The sequence below is a fragment of the Puma concolor genome, chromosome D1, assembly GCF_028749965.1.
Source record: "Puma concolor isolate L17-30 chromosome D1, mPumCon1.1.hap2, whole genome shotgun sequence".
NCBI classification, from domain to species: Eukaryota; Metazoa; Chordata; class Mammalia; order Carnivora; family Felidae; genus Puma; species Puma concolor.
Window position 1 is genome coordinate 28,668,106 of NC_141676.1, and position 19,698 is coordinate 28,687,803.

The 19,698-nt window shown below is 35.4% G+C and overlaps 1 protein-coding gene across 4 annotated transcripts in view; it reads right to left on the reverse strand.

Moving 5' to 3' along the window:
• Positions 1-19,698, reverse strand: part of QSER1 (glutamine and serine rich 1) — an 82,422-nt gene that overhangs the window by 17,069 nt on the left and 45,655 nt on the right. For all 4 annotated transcript variants that reach the window (XM_086677729.1, XM_086677732.1, XM_086677731.1 and 1 more), the window contains 4 exons: positions 9,274-9,596; positions 8,205-8,321; positions 6,989-7,122; positions 5,061-5,278 (listed from right to left, as the gene is read on the reverse strand). In XM_086677729.1, the coding sequence (XP_086533855.1) occupies positions 5,061-5,278; positions 6,989-7,122; positions 8,205-8,321; positions 9,274-9,596 (792 nt within the window). The remainder of the gene's footprint in view (positions 1-5,060; positions 5,279-6,988; positions 7,123-8,204; positions 8,322-9,273; positions 9,597-19,698) is intronic.

Here is a 19,698-nt window from a genome sequence, read left to right on the forward strand (position 1 = left end):
TGCATCGGGTTCTCTGATGTCAGCACAGAGCCCACTTTGGATCCTCTGTCTCCCTTTCTCTGCCCCTCCCCCACTTACATGCACTCTTTTTTCTCTCAAAAATAAACCTTAGGGGCGCCTGAGTGGCTCAGTTAGTTAAGCTTCCGACTTTGGCTCAGGTCATGATTTCGTGGCTTGTAAGTTGGCTTGTGAGTTCCAGCACCGTGTTGGGCTTCATGCTGACAGCTCAGAGCCTGGAGCCTGCTTCAGATTCTGTGTCTCCCTCTCTCTGACCCTCCCTTGCTCACGCTTTGTCTCTCTCAGAAGTAAACAAACATTAAAAACAAAACAAAACAAAAAAACCCAACAATAAAAAAAAATAAACTCATGAAACTCTTAGGAAATATAGGGGTAAGTCTTCGTGACCTTGTATTTGGCAATGGATTCTTAATACGACACCAAATCTAAGCAATAAAAGAAAAAATAAAGAAATTTGGCTTCGTTAGAACTTCAAACTTTTTTTTGAGAGAGAGAGCATGCAGTGAAGGGGCAGAGGGAGAAAGAATTTTGAGCAGGCTCCAAGCTCAGCGTGGAGCCTGATGCAGGGCCCAATCCCACAAACCTGGGATCATGACCTGAGCTGAAATCAAGAGTTGGATGCTCAACTGACTGGGCCACCCAGGTGCCCCAGAATTTCAAACTTTTGTGCACCAATGGACATTATCAAAAGAATAAGATAAAATATTTTAAATCCTACATCTGGTAAGGGTTTATTATCTAGAATATATAAAGAACTCCTACAACTTCAGAACAAAAGAAGAAATAACCTAATTAAAACTAGGCAACATATCAGAATAGACATTTCTTCAAAGATAAGGAAATGGACAGTAAGCACTTGAAAAGATACTCAACATTAGTTGTTAAGGAACTACAAATCAAAACTTCAGTCATATACCACTTTACACCTACTAGGATGGCTACAATAAAAAATAAAACAAAACAACCCACCAGAAACAAAAAATAACAAGTGTTGGTGAGGATGTGAAAAAACTGGAACCTTACGCATTGCTGGCAGTAAAGTAAAATGGTGCAATCATTGGGGTATTTCAAAGGTTTGGTGGTTCCTCAAAAAGCTAAACATACACTTATCATATGGCCCAGCAACTCCGCTCCTAGGTATACACCCAAAACAATCAAAAAAAGACACAAACATATTTGTATGCCAATGTTCATTGCATGCACCATTTACAATAGCCAAAAAGTGGAAATAATCTATGTGTCTATCAAAAGATGAAAAGATAAATGAACATACAATGCATAAACTTACAATGGAATAGCTGGCTGTAAAAAGCAATTAAGTTCATATACATGCTGTAACATGGATGAACCTTGAAAACATTATAAGTGAAATAAGACAGATACACTTATATGAGATATTTAGAGTAGGCAAATTCATGGAAACAGAAACTAGATTAGAGATTACCAACAACTGGGGGAAAGAGAGAATCGGTAGTTATTGCTTAATGGTTTCAAAGTTTCTGTTTGGTGTGATGAAAATGTCTTGACAATAGTTGTGATAGTTGCACAACAGTGTGAATATAATCAATGCTACTGAAATGTACACTTAAAAATGGCTATAATGGCAAATATTATGTTATATATATTTTAGCCCAAGCTTATAAAATGTGGGAAAAAAATGAAATAGAATATATACCTCAATGAGCTAACAGATATTTTCACACGCAGAATGGATAAAATCATTCATGGATTAAAGATACATTCAAGGGGTAAGAGAAACCAATAAATTTTAATGTAATAAGCATGAGAAGTTGAAGAAGCTACTACTGGTCAAGTTTATAAAATAAAAAACTTTTGAGTATCAAATAATAAAAATATCCATAATTGTCTGAAAAGGTAATTAAAAATCTATATAAGTCTGGGTTTTCTTTTTATACATTAGCTGAAATAATATATGTAGAAGCAAACATGAAAATGCTACTCTTCTGTTAGGTTAGGAAAATATAGTAGTTAAAAATGTTAATAAGTAATGGGTTTATTTTATTATTTTTTTACATTTAAAAAATGTTTTTATTTTTATTTTTTTGAGAGAGAGGGAGAGGGAGAGACAGAGTGCGAGTGGGGGAGGGGCAGAGAGACAGGGAGACACAGAATCTGAAGCAGGCTCCAGGCTCTGAGCTGTCAGCACAGAGTCCGACGCGGGGCTTGAACTCACAACCATGAGATCAAGACCTGAGCCGAGATCAAGAGTTGGGGGCTTAACAGAATGAACCACCAAGGCACCGCTGTAATCTGTTTATTTTATTATTATTATTATTTTAATGTTTATTTTATATTTGAGAGAGTGGGAAAGACAGAGCTTGAGCGGGGCAGGGACAGAGAGACAGAAACAGGATCTGAAGCAGGCTCTAGGCTCCAAGCTATGAGCTGTCAGTACAGAGCCCGAGGCGGAGCTCGAACTCAAGACACCGCGAGATCATGACCTCAGCCAAAGTCAGATGCTTAACCAACTGGGCCAACCTGAATGGCCCTTGGTTTACTTTAAATAAATATTTTAAAAATTTGTTTTAGGTGCACCCTGGTGGCTCAGTTGGTTAGGCGTCTGACTTTAAGCTCAGGTCATGATCTCGTGGTGTCATGAGTCTGAGCCCCGCCTCAGGCTCTGTGCTGACAGCTCAGAGCCTGCAGCCTGCTTCAGGTTCTATATGTGTGTGTGGGTCTCTCTGCCCCTCCCCTGCTCATATTCTGTCTCTCAAAAATAAATAAACATTAAAAAATTTTTTTTAAATTATCTCAATAGACATTTGGTAAATGTCAATACATATAGCCCACAAAAGCACAAGTATTTTGGAATCCTCAATAAATACGAAGATTATAAAAAACTCTTAAATAATTTTAAAAACCACCAATGTATAAATCTATGTTTATTATCAATATTTGCCTTTTAAGAAATAATCAAAAACAATAAAAATGCTTACCTATTAGTGACACCTAGTGGCAACTCAAGTCACCATTAAAGAAAAACATCTTGAATGTCATTTAAGGAAGCGGTATAATTGCGTGCAAATTCAGAACCTACACCATTCCATTCTAAACCATAGAAAGGAAAGCAAACTACAAAAATTACAAGTATTGCCTTCCATACACACTCAAAGCACTGAATATCTTTTTTTTAATCTTTAAAAAAAGAATTAACAATTTTTTTTCCATTTTAAGTTTTGGGTGTGGGGAGGTGGGGGGTAGAGAGAGAGGGAGACAGAAAATCCCAAGCAGGCTCTGTGCTGTTAGTGCAGAGCCTGACACGGGGCTCAAACCCACAAACCATGAGATCATGACCTGAGCCAAAATCAAGACTAAACACCCAGATGGCCCAAAGCACTGCATTTCTTTATAAATTCTCATGTGCAAACTTCATGAGTAGCTTTTATTTTTTTATTTTTATTTAATTTTAGAGAGAGAGAGAGAGAGAGAGAGAGAACATGACCTGGGGAAAGGGGCAGGGGGAGAGAGAATCTTTAGTAGGCTCCCAAAATGGGGCTCGACCCTGAGATCATGATGTGAGGCAAAATCAAGAGTCAGACGCTCAACTACTAACCATCCGAGCCACCCAGATGCCCTACCATTCTCTTTCTGTTCAAATAAGCTTTAAGATAAGCTCCCAAGCAATGAGCTTGTAATGTCAGAATCCAACCTGGTCATCAACCTCAATAGTACCCCAACACATAATTCACCATTTACATTCAACCTGAATTTCTCATGTGCCCCCTCTTCCATCCCTACTGCCCCAACTTCAGACTTTCAATTTATACCTGAACTATGAGGTCTTGTAATACAAATTCCAATTTTAACATGTTGCTCCCTACTCAAATCCTTCCAGGGACTCTCCTTTGCTTACAGGATCCCAGGCTTTTTAGCTTTAGCTTGGCATATCCGGCCTTCTATCATCCTTTCAACTTTTTCTGCCTACCTCCAACTTGATGCTCTAGAAGGGTCACCAACCTTTTTCTGTAAAGGGCCAAGTGGTAAATATTTGAGGCTTTAACGGTCACATGCTCTTTGTAGCAATGACTCAAATCTGCCACTGTGGTAGAAAACCAACTATATGAAAATATGTAAATGAATCCGCATTCCAATTAAAACTTTATTTACAAGAATAGGCTGCAGGTCAGATTTGACCCACTGGCCAGTTTGCCAACTTTTGCTCTAGAATGAACTGCTTGGTATTTCTTACTTATATTCACAACAATCTGATGACTAATGGAATGTGCACTAGTATATTCTTGTGTTTTACAACTATCTCAGGTTTAGTTTCTAATAAATCAATGTATCTGTATCTGTATCTAACCAATGAAAATGCTCTTTGGTGTCTTTTAACAGGTTTAAGAGTATAAAAGGGTTTGAAGGTCAAAAAGTCTGATCTATTTCAACCTTTTCATTTTATAAAAGAGAAAAAATTAAGGCACAGAGGTCACCTAGATTAGTCAAGGGTACTGGTTGGCTAGTGGCAGATATACGGCAGTATACATTATATTATATAATTAACAAATATATTCCATATATTCCAAATATATTCCATATACTTATATTCCATATAAGTATACATTATTATATACATTATTATACCCTATTAACTATAGTTTCAGAGTTTCTGCCTCCTAGGCTCATTTTACTCTTTTCTTCCAGCATAAACATAGACTGAAGATCAGAACTACAGAGATTACAGGACTCAGCATAAATGACCTGATCTAATCCCCATCCTACCCAAAGAGGCGAGATAACTGGCATGACTATGGCAGCAGTCTTCTTTCAGTTCACTGTTCTTTTCTATTTTACAAGGCTGCATGTATGGGCAAAGTGTACTTCAATTAGTGTTCAAAGAATGAGAATTTATGTATGTATATATGTATTTATTTTTTAATGTATTTTTATAAAAGCCTAGGCAGAACTTAGGTAGGTAAATCCCCTGAGGAATAAAACAATTTTGAATTGTGAATATCATTGCTTCTCTCTGTTCATGTAGATAATCTAAAGTTACCAAGGTATTCACTTCATAGAGAACTTACCCTCATCATCACTACTAGTAGAATGGATCTCAGGACTGGAGTCAGATTGGGATGATGAAAACTCTTCTTTCCATTTCTTCCGCTTCTTTGGTGGTGGCTCAGCCTTTACTTTCAGCTGTTTAACTTTGGGTTTCATTGCAGGGGCTTTTGTAGTTGTAGTTTTTGGTGTTGGAGGATCAGAAGTTTTACTGCTACTACTTGGTTTAGCCTGAACAGTTCTGCAATGTTACAAACAAACTTCATTAACACACTGCAATCTTGTCAGATTAAAATAAATTAGACCAAAAATGAATAACACTAGTGAAAAAAAGTATAATTACCTCACCAACATCTCCAAAATAAAGCCCAAGTCCCATACATCTCCAATGATGATTCCCACCCTCCTCCCGACAAATTCTCTTGAAATACCCTCTTACCACTGACATTCAGTATTCAGTTATTAAAGGACTATTAATTTAATCCCTATTTCTCTCTCTTCACTCCTTCTCTCCCTTTATGAACTCATTTTCCTGAGGATGAAGCTGTACAACAGGTGATCAAAGGGCTTTGGGAAGTAATGCATGATAAACCATCAATAGCCATATGTAGTAACTCTGACCATCTGAAACTCTCAGATTCTTGTGGTAGCAAGTTTTGGTGTGGAGACCAACTACATCTGTCCTAGAGCCCTTCAAGATTTGCTGTGTTAGTTCTGGAGATTTGAGTGGATAAAATTCCATCATAAAAATAAGGTGCACTGCTTCTAATAAGTTGGAATCTTAATCAAACTAGACCTTACCAGCACTAGATTGAGAATATCTAGGGTCATACCCCCTTTTCCCATACAGATCACAGGAATGTGGCTAGGTCAGTTGTCTTCCAGATCCATGTTCCAGACAACCCAGATCACATTAATATATGATAATTCTATTGTACACTTGCCTGGTAATATATAGGTTTTAGAGTTTTTTCTTAAAATTTATTTCATTTTAAATTTGACACTCCATTTTAATTTTCATTTTATGGATAAAAAAGAGGGCTTCAAAAAGGTTGTGTTACTCTAGGTCATAAAAAGCTGGATTCAAACCTCCTGACTCTAAATCTATTTTCCCTCCATTACATTAGGGTGACACCAAAAGGCTTCTGGGAAAGAAAAGAGTACCTATCCCACCACAGATGGTCATGAGCTTTACGGCTCTGGTCTCATTACTTCAAAAAGAATCACTTATTGCGGCTCCTGGGTTGCTTAGTTGACTAAGCGTCCGACTTCAGCTCAGGTCATGATCTCACAGGCTTGAGTTCGAGCCCCACGTAGGGCTCTGTGCTGACAGCTCAGAGCCTGGAACCTGCCTTGGATTCTGTGTCTCCCTCTCTTTCTGCCCCTCCCCTGCTTATGCTCTATCTTTTTCTGTCTCAACAATAAATTAAAATATTTAAAAAAAAAAAAGAATCACTTATTATAGCAGACACTGAATTTTTAGACTTGTATATAATGAAAAAATGTTAGGCTCTTTAACTGATGTGATTCTTTGTATAAGACATTGTGGGTGTGGGCAGATGACTGGATGGCTCAGTTGGTTCAATGTCTGACTTTTGATTTTGGCTTGGGTTGTGATCCCAGGGTCATGGGATCCACACTGAGTTCGGAGCCTACCAAAGATTCTCTCTCTCTCTCTCTGTCTCTCTCTGTTTCTCTCCCCCACTTGTGCTCTCTCTCTCTCAAAAGTTAAAAACAAATTAAAAATTAAAAAACAAAAATAAAAAAAAAAACATTGCTGGAGTACCTGACTGGTTTGGTCAAAAGAGCATGTGACTTGGGGTCACATACTTGGGGTTCTGGGTTCAAGCCCATGCTGGGTGTAGAGACTACTAAAATAAAATTAACTTAAAATAAAAGACATTGCCAAAAATAAGCCTTATATATATATATTACATATGAAAATAAATACCTGATAGTTTGTGAAGGCTTACTTCTTGGCTTTTTGGAACACACTCTGACATATTCCTTTTTGTTTGTGTTTTCAATGAACTTCACGTATATCTTTTTGTATTTACTCTTTGCATCTCCAAAATATCCAAGGTACTAAGGAAAGAAACACTATGAATTACATACTTATACATTCTGTACATAAAATATTTGTTGGCTTGACTATTACATTAGCATCCTTTAAGTTTTTCAAAATGCATCTCTGGCCAAGCTACTTTTCACCCTCAATAAAAATGATCTCAGTCTCATTCTTGACTGTAAGCCCTTACATAGAAGCTTACATTTGGCTAATCATTTGGCTAATCATCAGATGCTTACTTACTCAATGCTGTTAAATAACTACATAAGTATAAAAGAATCACTTTTGTAAGTCTTCTGATAAATTGGGATGTTTGATTGGCAGAATAATCAATATAGTAGCAGCCCCTGATTCCGTATGAACTTTTTATAGACTAATAACTAATTCATTTTTTTAAAAAAGGTTTTATATATATATATATGTATAAAGTGATTTAATTTTTAAAAACTGGTATTTACATACTGATTCTGTTTTATAATCAGACTATCAGAGTATTATATTATCAAATTTTATATCAGAAATGCTTAATATAAAATACATTTAATTTAGAGGCGCCTAGGGACGCCTGGGTGGCTCAACTGGTTAAGTGTTTGACTTTAGCTCAGGTCATCATCTCATGGTTCGTGGGTTTGAGCCCCGTGTCGCACTCTGTGCTGATGGTGCAGAGCCTGGAGCCTACTTCAGATTCTGTGCCTCTCGCTCTCTCTGTCCCTACCCCACTTGTACTCTGTCTCCCTCTCTCTCTTTCTCTCTCAAAAATAAATAAACATTAAAAAAAAATTAGGGGCATCTTGATGGCTCAGTTGGTTAAGCATCTGACTTTGGCCCAGGTCATGATCTCACAGCTCCTGAGTTGAAGCCCCGTGTCGGGCTTTGCGCTGACAGCTCAGAGGCTGGAACCTACTTGGATCCTGTGTCTCTGACTCTCCCTGCCCCTCCCCTGCTCTTGATCTCTCTTTATCTCTCTCTCTCTCTCTCAAAAATAAATATTTAAAAAATAATAAAAATACACTTAAATTTAAATCATCCTTTATTTTTCCCAGGATAACTGTTTTGTCAAAAAAATAGGAAGGCTAATGTAACCAAGCATTTTACTTACACTATTTGTAGCAGCAAATTCTCTTTGTCCATCTCGAATTTCAGGAACAAACTTCTGTAATAAAGCTTTTTGTACTTTCCAAATAGCTGGGGGTTCTTTTCCTGTTTTTAAAGCCTCCTGTAATATGTGGAATCAGTTATAATTTTAAAAACTGGCAACATATTCTAGATTTATAGAATCTTAGAACTAAAAGAAAAATGAATGACCTATATAGCTATTATTTTTAACCTAGCTGAATTTTTGCAATAATTTTTATAAGGTGGCTATTCAATCTCTGCTAAAATTCTTCCAGAAATAGGGAGGACACCAACATGTACAGTAGCTCATTACCCTTTTGTGTAACTACTGGAAAGTTTTCCCCTAATGATATTTTGATACATTATTTGTGCAGTTTTACAAGAGTATGTATATATTCAAAAAGACCAGAAACAAATATGCTAAAATATTAACAGTAGTTAATTGTGAATGGAAGGCATATAGACAATTTGAATGTTATATTATAGTCCTCATTATACTTTTTAATGCCATTCCTCTCCACCCCAATTCAAAAATAAAATCAAAAGGAAACAAAAACCCCAAAAATATATTATTTTAAGCACAGCTAAAATCGTCTGGTATGAAATTTACCATTCTACCTATGGTTCTATAATTTGAAATTATGAAAATAAGTGAATTCTGTGTTTATTTTATATTCCTATTACTTTCTTTAAACTTTTAAGTAAAAAAAAAATAACCATTTTCTCCAACCCCTTAACAATACAATTGAGTTGGGAACCTTCAAAAACATTAACATTTCAAAACTGCTCTCATTACTAGCACCTAAATGCAGCATACTGACTAGTCAGAAATATGCAAAACTCAAAAAAAGTCAAAATAATTTTAAACTGCTTTTTCAAAATATCTGACATCTGCTAGTTTGATTTTATTATCTAGCAATTATAACAGAATAACTATAAAAATATAACTTTTTGCAGTTCAAGCCAGAGGCATACTATTAGTCATTATGAAGGCTTAGTATAGGACATGCCCACTAAACTATGACCTTTACACCTGTGAACATTTAAATCACCTTAAAAGTCTCTATGTCTTCTATCTTTACCACAAATTCATCACGCTCTCTGTATTGGCCTTCTCCTCCACTTTCTGTGTTCTCCTCATCTGTAAAACCTTCTATGGCAACAGTGTCCTGTCCTTTTGCAAACTGGTCTGAAGGAAGCCCATCAAATTCGCAGGGCTTTGGGGGTTCTGTAGAGTTTATATTTTCCAGGATATTTATTGCAGATGAAGTAGAGCAGGGAGGTTCTTGTTTAACTGCACCCACAGTGGTAGAGGTAGCAGTACCAGTAGTATTGGCAGTTGGGCTAGTAGTTGCCACCCGTAGGGCTTCTGAAACTAGATCAAGCAAATGCAAATCAGTAATACAAATAAAAATTTACTTGTTTGGAGTAAAATCTGAACAGTGTAAAAAGAAAGACTTGATTATTTTTACCATCAATTGTTTGAAACAATGAACACTATAGTAAGAAATTAAAATATGGCTGTAAATTTCCAAGAAACAAAGTGATAGAATTACATCTGGATGACAATCAGACTGAGGGCCTCCATCAACCTACTCTTACCACTGAGTCCATTAAGTAGCACAAAGCTATTTTGAGAACAGAGGGGTGCCTGGGTGGCTCAGTCGGTTAAGGGTCCAACTTTGGCTCAGGTCATGATCTTGTAGTTTGTGGGTTCAAGCCCTGCACTGGGCTCGGTGCTGACAGCTCAGAGCCTGGAGCGTGCTTTGGATTCTGTGTTGCCCGCTATTTGCCCCTCCCCTGTTCATTCTTGTCTTTCTCTCTCTAAAATAAATAAACATTAAAAAAATTTTTAGAACTGAGACACAAAAGGGATGCAAGATAAGAAGGGTCAGCTGACCAAAGCTGTGAAGAATTCCTAGAAGAAGAAAAGCAAATTGGATGTGGGAAGGGAAAACAACACCCCAAAATACTTTGAAAAAGCTCTAAGAACTACAGTAATAAAAAGGATTGTAAAATAGTAACATGAAAAATTGTATGCTAACAAATAAGATGAAATTCCTAGAAAAATGAAAACTAAAAAGGACTCGAGAAGAAATACAATATATGAACAGACCAACAAGTAGGGAGAATAAAAAATGTTAAAAAGCATCCCACAAAGATAAGCACAGGCCCAAATGGGTTCACAAATAGATTCTACCAATTTTAAGTTAAGTAAGAATTAATATCAATCCATCATAAGCCAAAAAAACAGAAGGAAACACGTCCCGCTTCATTCTATAGAGCCAGTATTATTCCAATACCTAAACCAGACAAAACATCACACACAAAAAACCATAGGATCAGCATCCCTCATGAATATATACACAAAAATCTTCAACATATGAGGAAATCAATCAACATATAAAAAGAATTATACATCATGACCAAATGGGTTTTAACATCTAAAGATCAGTCATCATATTAACGTAACAAAGGACAAAACCAAAGGATCATCTCATTAGATGCAGAAAAAGCATTTGACAAAATTCAGCACCATGAATTTAAACACTTTTGTGATAAAAATACTCAACAAGCTGATCATAGGAGGGAACTTCAACCTGATAAAGGGCATCTACAAAAACCCAAAAGCTGACATCAGACTTAATGGTAAAAAACTAGATAGATGCTTTCCCCCAAGAAAGATGTCTGAAGAAATAAATAATCTCTATTTGCAGATGACATAATCTTGTATATAGAAAATCCAAAGGAATCTCCTAAAAAAACTATTTGAGTTAATAAGTAAGTTCAGCAAGTTTTCAGAGTATAAAATCAATATATAAAAATCAATAGTATTTTTTTAAAGTAAGCTCTACACCCAACGTGGGCCATGAACTCACAACCTCAAGATCAAGAGTCACATACTGTACCAACTGAGCCAGCCAGGCATCCCCAAATGTATTTCTATATACTTGCAATGAACAATCCAAAAATGAATTCAGGGGGGTACCAGGGTGGCACAGTTGGTTAAGTGTCCCACTCTTGATTTTGGCTCAAGTCATGACCTCACGGTTTGTGAGATGGAGCTCTGTATGGGGCTCTGAGCTGACAGCATGGAGCCTGCTTGGGATTCTCTCTCGCTCTCTTTCTCTCTGCCTTCCCACTGTTCACATGAGCACACTCTTTCTTTCAAAATAAATAAATAAATAAATAAATAAATAAATAAATAAATAAACGTTAAAAAAAAAGAATTCAGGAATACAATTCCACTTATAATAGCATCAAAAAGAAAAAAATATTTGGGAATAAATTTCAGAAAAATATAAAGCTTCCCTTCTGAAAACTATACACATTGTTCAAAGAGTTCTAGTGTTCAAAAGTCTACTATTATCCAGGAGGAGAGAAAGATATTAACAGATTTTGAGAAGCAGAAAATACATACTGCAATTCCTACTATAACCAGGAAAAGAACAGAAATATTTCATCAAAATAATGAGGGGTTGGGAATACAGGAATGAGACGAGACTGACCATGTATCAATGATTATTAAAGCTAAGTGATAGGGGTACCTATCACTGGGTGGCTCAGTTGGTTAAGTGTCTGACTTTGGCTCAGGTCATGATCTCACTGTTTGTGAGTTCAAGCCCCCCACTGGACCCGCTGCTGTCAGCACAAAGCCCACTTCTGATCATCTATACCCCCCTCTCTCTGCCCCTCCCTTGCACATGTGCATACACACTCCCTCAAAAAAATAAACACTGAAAAAAATTTAAAAAAAAAAACTGAGTGATACATACATTGGTTTAATTATATCAATCTTTGTTTATATTTGAAAATGCCCATGGGCACCTGATTGGCTCAGTGGGTTGAGCATCTGACTCTTGATTTTGGCTCAGGTCATGATCTCATGGTTGATGGGATTGAGTCCCACTTCGGGATCTGCACTGACAGCATGGAGCCTCCTTGGGATCCTCTCTCTCCCTTTCTCTCTCTCTGCCCCTCTCCTACTCGTGCATACACATGTGCTCTCTCTCAAAATAAATAAATTTTAGGGGTGTCTGGGTGGCTCAGTTAGTTAAGTGTCCGACTCTTGATTTCGGTTCAGGTCATGATCTCACAGTTCACGAGATTAAGCCCTACGTCGGGGCTCTGCAATGACAGTGCAGAGCTTGCTTGGGATCCTCTCTCTCTCCCCTCTCTGCCACTCCCCCCCCCACCCTGCCCATGTGCTCTCTCTCCCTCTTTGCTCAAAATAAACATATAAAAAAATAAACAAAAAAAGAAAATGTCCATAGTAAAAAACTAAGCAAATATTTCTTTTAAAAGAATGTATAACTGGGGCACCTGGGTGGCTCAGTCAGTTAAGTGGCTGAATTCAGCTCAGGTCATGACCTCGAGTTTCATGAGTTCAAGCCCCAAGTTGGGCTCTGTGCTGACAGGTCTGAGCCTGGAGCCTGCTTCAGAGTCTGTGTCTCCCTTTGCTCCACCCCTGCTCACACTTTGTGTGTGTCTCTCTCTCAAAAAATAAATATTAAAAAAAATTGTTTTATTTCTCTATTTTATTTTTATTTCCCAATGTATAATTATTTTTATTTTATCAATGGAGCTTTTGTATCCAGACTTTTTAAATTCTCATGTCATCAAATACATTTTCCTTTTCACTGTGAGTTTTTTTCCTTTTAATTTTTATTTAATTTTTTTAAAAATTGACATCTAAGTTAGTTAGCATATAGTGCAACAGTGACTTCAGGAGTAGATTTCTTAATGCCCTTTACCCATTTAGCCCATTCCCCCTCCCACAGTAACCCTCTGTTTGTTCTCCATAATTTAGAGTCTCTTATGTTTTTGTCCCCCTCCCTGTTTTTGTATTATTTTTGCTTCCCTTCCCTTATGTTCATCTGTTTTGTATCTTACAGTACTCATACAAATGAAGTCATATATTTGTCTTTCTCTAATTTCGCTTAGCATAGTACCCTCTAGTTCCATCCACATAGTTGCGAATGACAAGATTTCATTCTTTTTGATTGCTGAGTAATTAAAAAAATTTTTTTAATAAAAATAAAAGAACGTATAACTTTAAAATTAGTAAAGGGAAACATCTATATATAAATACTCTATGATGCTCTTTTTATGAAGCTTTAAAACAAACCAAAGCTAAGAAGAGTGTTCAGGTATAGTATAGTATAATATACATAAAAGGGATTAAGAGGTACATACTTCCAGTTATAAAATAAGTAATGGAGATGAAAATAAGAGAAGGAATACACTCAATAATACTGTATTAATGTTGCATGGTGACAGAAATGTATGAAATTGTTGAATCAATAAGCTATGCATTGGAAACTAATATAACATTGTATGTCAAATATACTTAAAAAAACAAAGGTATAGTATTTAGGGATGCATACACATGTGATAAAATTGCAAAAGAAAAGCAAGGAAGTGATTACCACCCCCAACTGAGATAGTGGTTAGTTCTAGAGGTTATGAGTTGAGTTTAATGTATAATATTCAATTTGGGGGCACCTGGTTGAGCGTCTGACTTTGGCTCCGGTCATGATCTCACAGTTTGTGGGTTCGAGCCCTGCATCAGGTCCTGTGCTGACAGATTGGAGCCTGAAGCCTGCTTCAGATTCTGTGTCTCCCTCTCTCTCTGCCCCTCCCCAACTTGCACTCTGTCTCTGTCTCTCTCTCAAAATACTAATTATTAAAAAAATTAATATAATATTCAAATTTTGTACTTTCTTGTTCTCTAATGAGTAGCATTTAACACCATTAAATTTTATTCTTTGCTCCACACTTTTGGCACATCTCATTGGTTTTGAAATGTAATGCTCCACTGTCCTTTCTAAGTGGTTAATCATTTCAGTTTTGGTTTCTTTTTAAAGCCATGAGTTATTTAGGAGAAGTTATTTAGAAGTTTTAAAAATAAACTTTTTATTTCTTTGTCATTTTCTTTTTTTCCTTTCAACTATTATTTATAAAATTATTGCATTATAGTCAGGGAATATGGCTTAAGTAATGTCTGCATTTTCAAATTTATAGAAATTGTATGTGTGTTATCTTACATGTCTTACATTTATTTCCATATGTGAGTTATATTTCACAAGAGAAAATAATTTGAAAGAAAACAGATATGGAAAAATATACCAAAACAGTAACAATAAAATTAGTATGGCAATATTAAAAACAGAAATGACAAATTAAAAGGGAAAAAGATTTTATGAAAAGGAAATTTAACTTAGTACAATTTTACGTATCCGATCACATGGGTTTGAAACATATCAAGTAAACAGTATTAGAGAAACAATCAAACATAGTTGGAAACTTTAACACACCTTTTTCAGGAATCAACAGATCAAGCAATCTAAAAACAAATAAGGATAGGGAGGATTTAAAAACTGTTTATTATTCAGAATTTCAAACATACATAAAAGTAGAAAATACAAACCCTCAAATACCATAACCCAGTTATAGTAACTACTACGAACATTTTGGTATACTTCTTTCATATTTCCATCACCCCTTTTATATTTGCTGGGATAGTTCAAGGCAAATTCTAGACCTGTCATTTAGGTCCAACAAACATAAATTTTCTTATATAACCTAATGTCATGTATTACATTAAGCAAAAAAGGAGATATAAAGGATTTGAACGGCATTACCAAATATAATCTATAGCACATAGTATTCATGAATTATTTATAAAAAATGATCATTTACCAAGCCACTAGCAAACTTTTCATAAATATCCAAAAGCAAGCATTATTGAAGCACTCCTTTGACCAAAATACAGTAGGGCCATAAATTAGTAATAAATGAGTACCAACAACAACAAAAATAGAAACCTATTTGGAAATAGGCAAAAACACACAATTCTTAATAACTCTTAGGTTAAAAAGGAAATTAAAACTGAAATGACAAAGCATTTAGAAAGGAGTGAGAGCATTACAAATTGAAACCAAAGGCATAGATAGGGCCAGAGTGTGTTGCAATGAAGAAACCTTACACTTTAATGCCATTCATTAAAAAGCAAGGATATACATATAAAAATAAACTATTAAACTCAAGAAGCCAGAGAGAGAATATTAAATTGAACCCAGGGAAGATAGAGAAATAGAACTGAGTAAAGAAAAAGTGAGTAACAAAATGAAAGCAGGAATAAATAAAAAGTACACTGGTTCATTGAAAAGAACTATTAAATAGGTAAACTTCACAGAATGATAAGGAAAAAGATTCAAACACATTTGGAGCAAGAAAGAGAACATATGTATAGAAACAGAGGGAATTAAATGCTATGTGCAACTTCATAACAGATTAAAAAATCTAAATGAAAGGGATGATTTTACTAGAAAATACCATACCTTTAAAAAAATTGATCTTGATAGATTAAACTACCTCAGGAAAAAAACTGGAAAGTCCCAGATATATTCTTAGAAAGTTCTACCAAACCCCTATTATATGTGGTAGGTAAATTTTTTCAAAGCTTAGACAAATACAAAAACTCTCCCAATTCGGGGCGCCTGGGTGGCTCAGTCGGTTGAGTGTCCGACTTCGGCTCAGGTCATGATCTCACAGTCTGTGGGTTCGAGCCCTGTGTCGGGTTCTGTGCTGACAGCTCAGGGCCTGGAGCCTGTTTCAGATTCTGTGTCTCCCTCTTTCTCTGACCCTCCCCTGTTCATGCTCTCTCTCTGTCTCAAAAATAAATAAACGTTAAAAAAAAAAAACAAAAAAAACTCTGACTATAAAAGTGAATATTAAGACAAAAAACGAAAACACAAAACCAAAAATACAGCAATAAAAAGATTAAGGCAAAAAACACTATAAGCATAGGGGCGCCTGGGTGGCTTAGTCAATTAAGCATCCAACTTCAGCTCAGGTTATGATCTCACAGTTTGTGAGTTTCATGTCACAGTTTGAGGCCCTAGTTGGGCTCTATGCTGACATCGCAGAGCCTGGAACCTGCTTGGAGTTCTGTGTCTCCCTCTTTCTGCCCCTCCCCTGCTCATCCTCTGTCTCTCTCAAAAATAAAATAAATATTTTTAAAAAAACTTTAAAAAAAAACACTATAAGCGTTAATCTCACTTATGAATCTAAGTGTAAAAATCCTAAATAAAACACTAGCAACTTAAATCTTGCAATGGATTAAAATAATTCAGCATGACCAAGCAGAGTTTATGGTAGAATTTTCTTAAAAAGGTTCAACATTAAGAAATCAAATAAAAGGGCACCTCAGTTGGTTGGGTGTCTGACTTCAGCTCCGGTCATGATCTCACCACTCGTGAGTTCGAGCCCTCCTTGAACTCTGTGCTGGACAGCTCAGAGCCTGGAGCCTGCTTCTAATTCTGTGTCTCCCTCTCTCTCTCTCTCTGCCCCTCTCCCACTCACACTCTGTCTCTTTCTCTCAAAAATAAATAAACGTTAAAAAAAAAAAAGAAATGAAATAATAGATTAATGTGGGAAAAAAAGCATATGACAAAATTCAACACACATTGTTAATTTAAAAATATTTTTTTAAGGGGTGCCTGAGTGGCTTGCTCAGTTGGTTGAGTGTCCAACTTTTAACTTCAGCTCAGATCATGATTGATCCCAAGGTCATGAGATTGAGCCCCATTTGGGCTCCACACTGAGCAAGCATGGTGCCTGCTTGGGATTCTCTCTCTCCCTCTCTTTCTGCTCCTCCCTCACTCACTCTTTCTCTCTCTCCCAAAATAAAAAAAAAACTAAAAAAAAAGAATTACATTAAAATGAATGGAAATATGTAAATTCTCAGCAGAGAAACAGAAACTAGAAAAAAGAACCAAAAACAAATTTTATAATTTAAAAAATATCTGAAATAAAAAATTCACTGGATGGGATCGATAACAGAATTGAGAAGGCTGAAAAATCAATGAACTGTAAGATAGGCCAATAGAAATTATACAATGTTTAGAACAGAGAGGAAAAGAAGATTGAAAAAAATGAACAGAATGTCAGGAACAATATCAAAAGGTTTTACATTTGTGTCACTGAAGTGTCACTGGAGTCCTGTAAGGAGAGAAAGAGATTGGTACAGAAAAAATAATGTCCCCAAACTCTCAAATTTGGTAAAAGACATACGTTTTACAGATTTAAGAAGCTCAGTGAACTCCAAACAGGATAAACCCTACCCAGATAAACAATTACATTGTTGAAAACCAAAGAAAAAGAAAAAGTAATCTTTGGGCTAATGGGAAGCAAATGATACCAGAGGGTAACTTGGAACATCAGGAATAAAGGAACTGCAACAGAAATTATAAATATCTGAGTAACTATACTCTCTTCCTCCTCTTAAGTTATTTAAAATGTATTTGACTATTGAAAGCAAACCCCTATTAGAGTTTTCAATATATGTAGATAGATGTAATATATATGCCAAATATGTATAACATAAGGGCAAGGGTAAAGGGACCTGTATGGTCGTTAGACTTTGACATTTTACTTGAAATCATAAAAATATTGTTTTAAAATGTTTATTTATTTTGAGAGAGAGAGAGAGTGCAAGTTGGGGAGAGACAGAGAGGAGAGAGAATCCCAAGCAGGCTCTGCGCTGTTAGGGCAAGGTCCAACGTGGGGCTTGAACCCACCAACTATGAGACCATGACCTGAGCTGAAATCAAGAGTCTGATACTCGACCAACTGAGCCATCCAGGTGTGCCGGAATCATAAAAATATTAATTCTATGTGGATGGTAATCACTAGGTCAAACACTAGAAACATAGTACAAAAAGATTCAGACAGAAAAAGCAGAGATAAATTTAAAAATGAAATACTAAAAGTTGAAATATTGTTTTTATAAATTTTTTAATGTTTATTTTTTGAGAGAGAAAGAACTGAAAAAATAATATATAAATAAAAAATAATTAAAATTTGTGGGACATAGCTAAAGCAGGGCTTAGAGAGAGGTCTGTAACATTAAATGCGTATAGCAGAAAAGAAGAGGAGTCTTAAATTAACAATTTAGGCTTCTACCAAAAGAAACTAGAAAAATAGGGTATAATAAACCTAAATCAAGCAGGAAAAAGGAAATGACGAGAAGAGCAAAAATCAGTGAAACTGCCAACAAAGGAGAAAAAGAATCAATAAAATTAATAAACTTCTATTCAGACCATGACAAAAAGAGAGAAGACACAAATTACTAACATGAGGAAATACTACCAACAACTCTATGCTGATAAATTTGACATCTCAATTAAAACGGAATGATTCCTTCAAAGATACAAACTACCAAAGCACAGTCAAGAAGAAACAGGCAAGGTGAACAGCTCTGTATCAAAGAAACTGAACTCATAGCAAAAAAGTTTCTGACAAAGAAAACTCCAGGTTCAAATGGTTTCACTAACAAATTCAAACATTTGTGAAAGAGATAGTACTACCCAACCTCTTGCAGAAAACAGAGAAGGGAAGAATCACCAAGTCATTTATGAGGTCAGCAACAACCAGATACCAAAACCAAACAAAGGAATTACAAAAGGAAAACTACAGACCAATATCCACTGCAAACATGGATGTAAAAAAATTAGAAAATTGAATCCACTGATGTATAAAAAAGATAATATATCACAATTGCTGAGGTTTATCTTGGGAATGCAAGGCCATGAATATATTTGAAAATCAGTCAATGTTATTCACCATATTGAAAGACTTAATAAGAAAACTACATGATCATTTCAACAGATGAAGAAAAATCATTTGACAAAATTCAACTTCCATTCATTATAAAAAACTGTTACCAAACTAGGCAATGTAAAGAATTTCTTTAATGTGATAAGACATCTACAAAAAACCTATAGTGAACATCGTACTTAATGGCAAAAGGTTGATTTTTTTTCCTCCAAAGATCAAGAACATATTCAGAATGTCCACATTCAACTCTTTCATTAAACACTGTATAGGAATGTTTATTCCTATACATTAGGACAGGAATGAAGAAGGCATTAAGACTGGAAAAAGAAAAATGAAACTATCCTTATTTGCAGATGACATAATTTTCTACATAAAAAATCCTACAGATTAAAAAAAAAAACAAAACACAACAAACCCCTAGAATTAATAAGTTGTGCAGATTTGTAGGATTTAAGATCAACATATATATATGTATATTATATACACATATATAACATATTATATATTATATATACATATATATTATGTGTATATAATATACATATATATGACAATTTTTATAATCTACCAATAAATAACTAAACAAGCATCATTTACAATAAACAGCACCAAAAATATTTAGGCTCTACATCCCTAAATATAGATCATGTGCAGGATCTATATGCCCAAAACTGTAAAAGACTAGTGAAAAATCAAATGTGTTCATGAATTGTTACACTCAGTACACTGTTAATAGTTCAGTTTTCCTCAAAGTGCTATAGATTCAAAGAAATCAAAATCAAAATTCCAGTGAGAATTTTTTTTGGTAGATACAGCTGATTTGCAATTTTATATGGAAAAGGAAAGGAACTAGA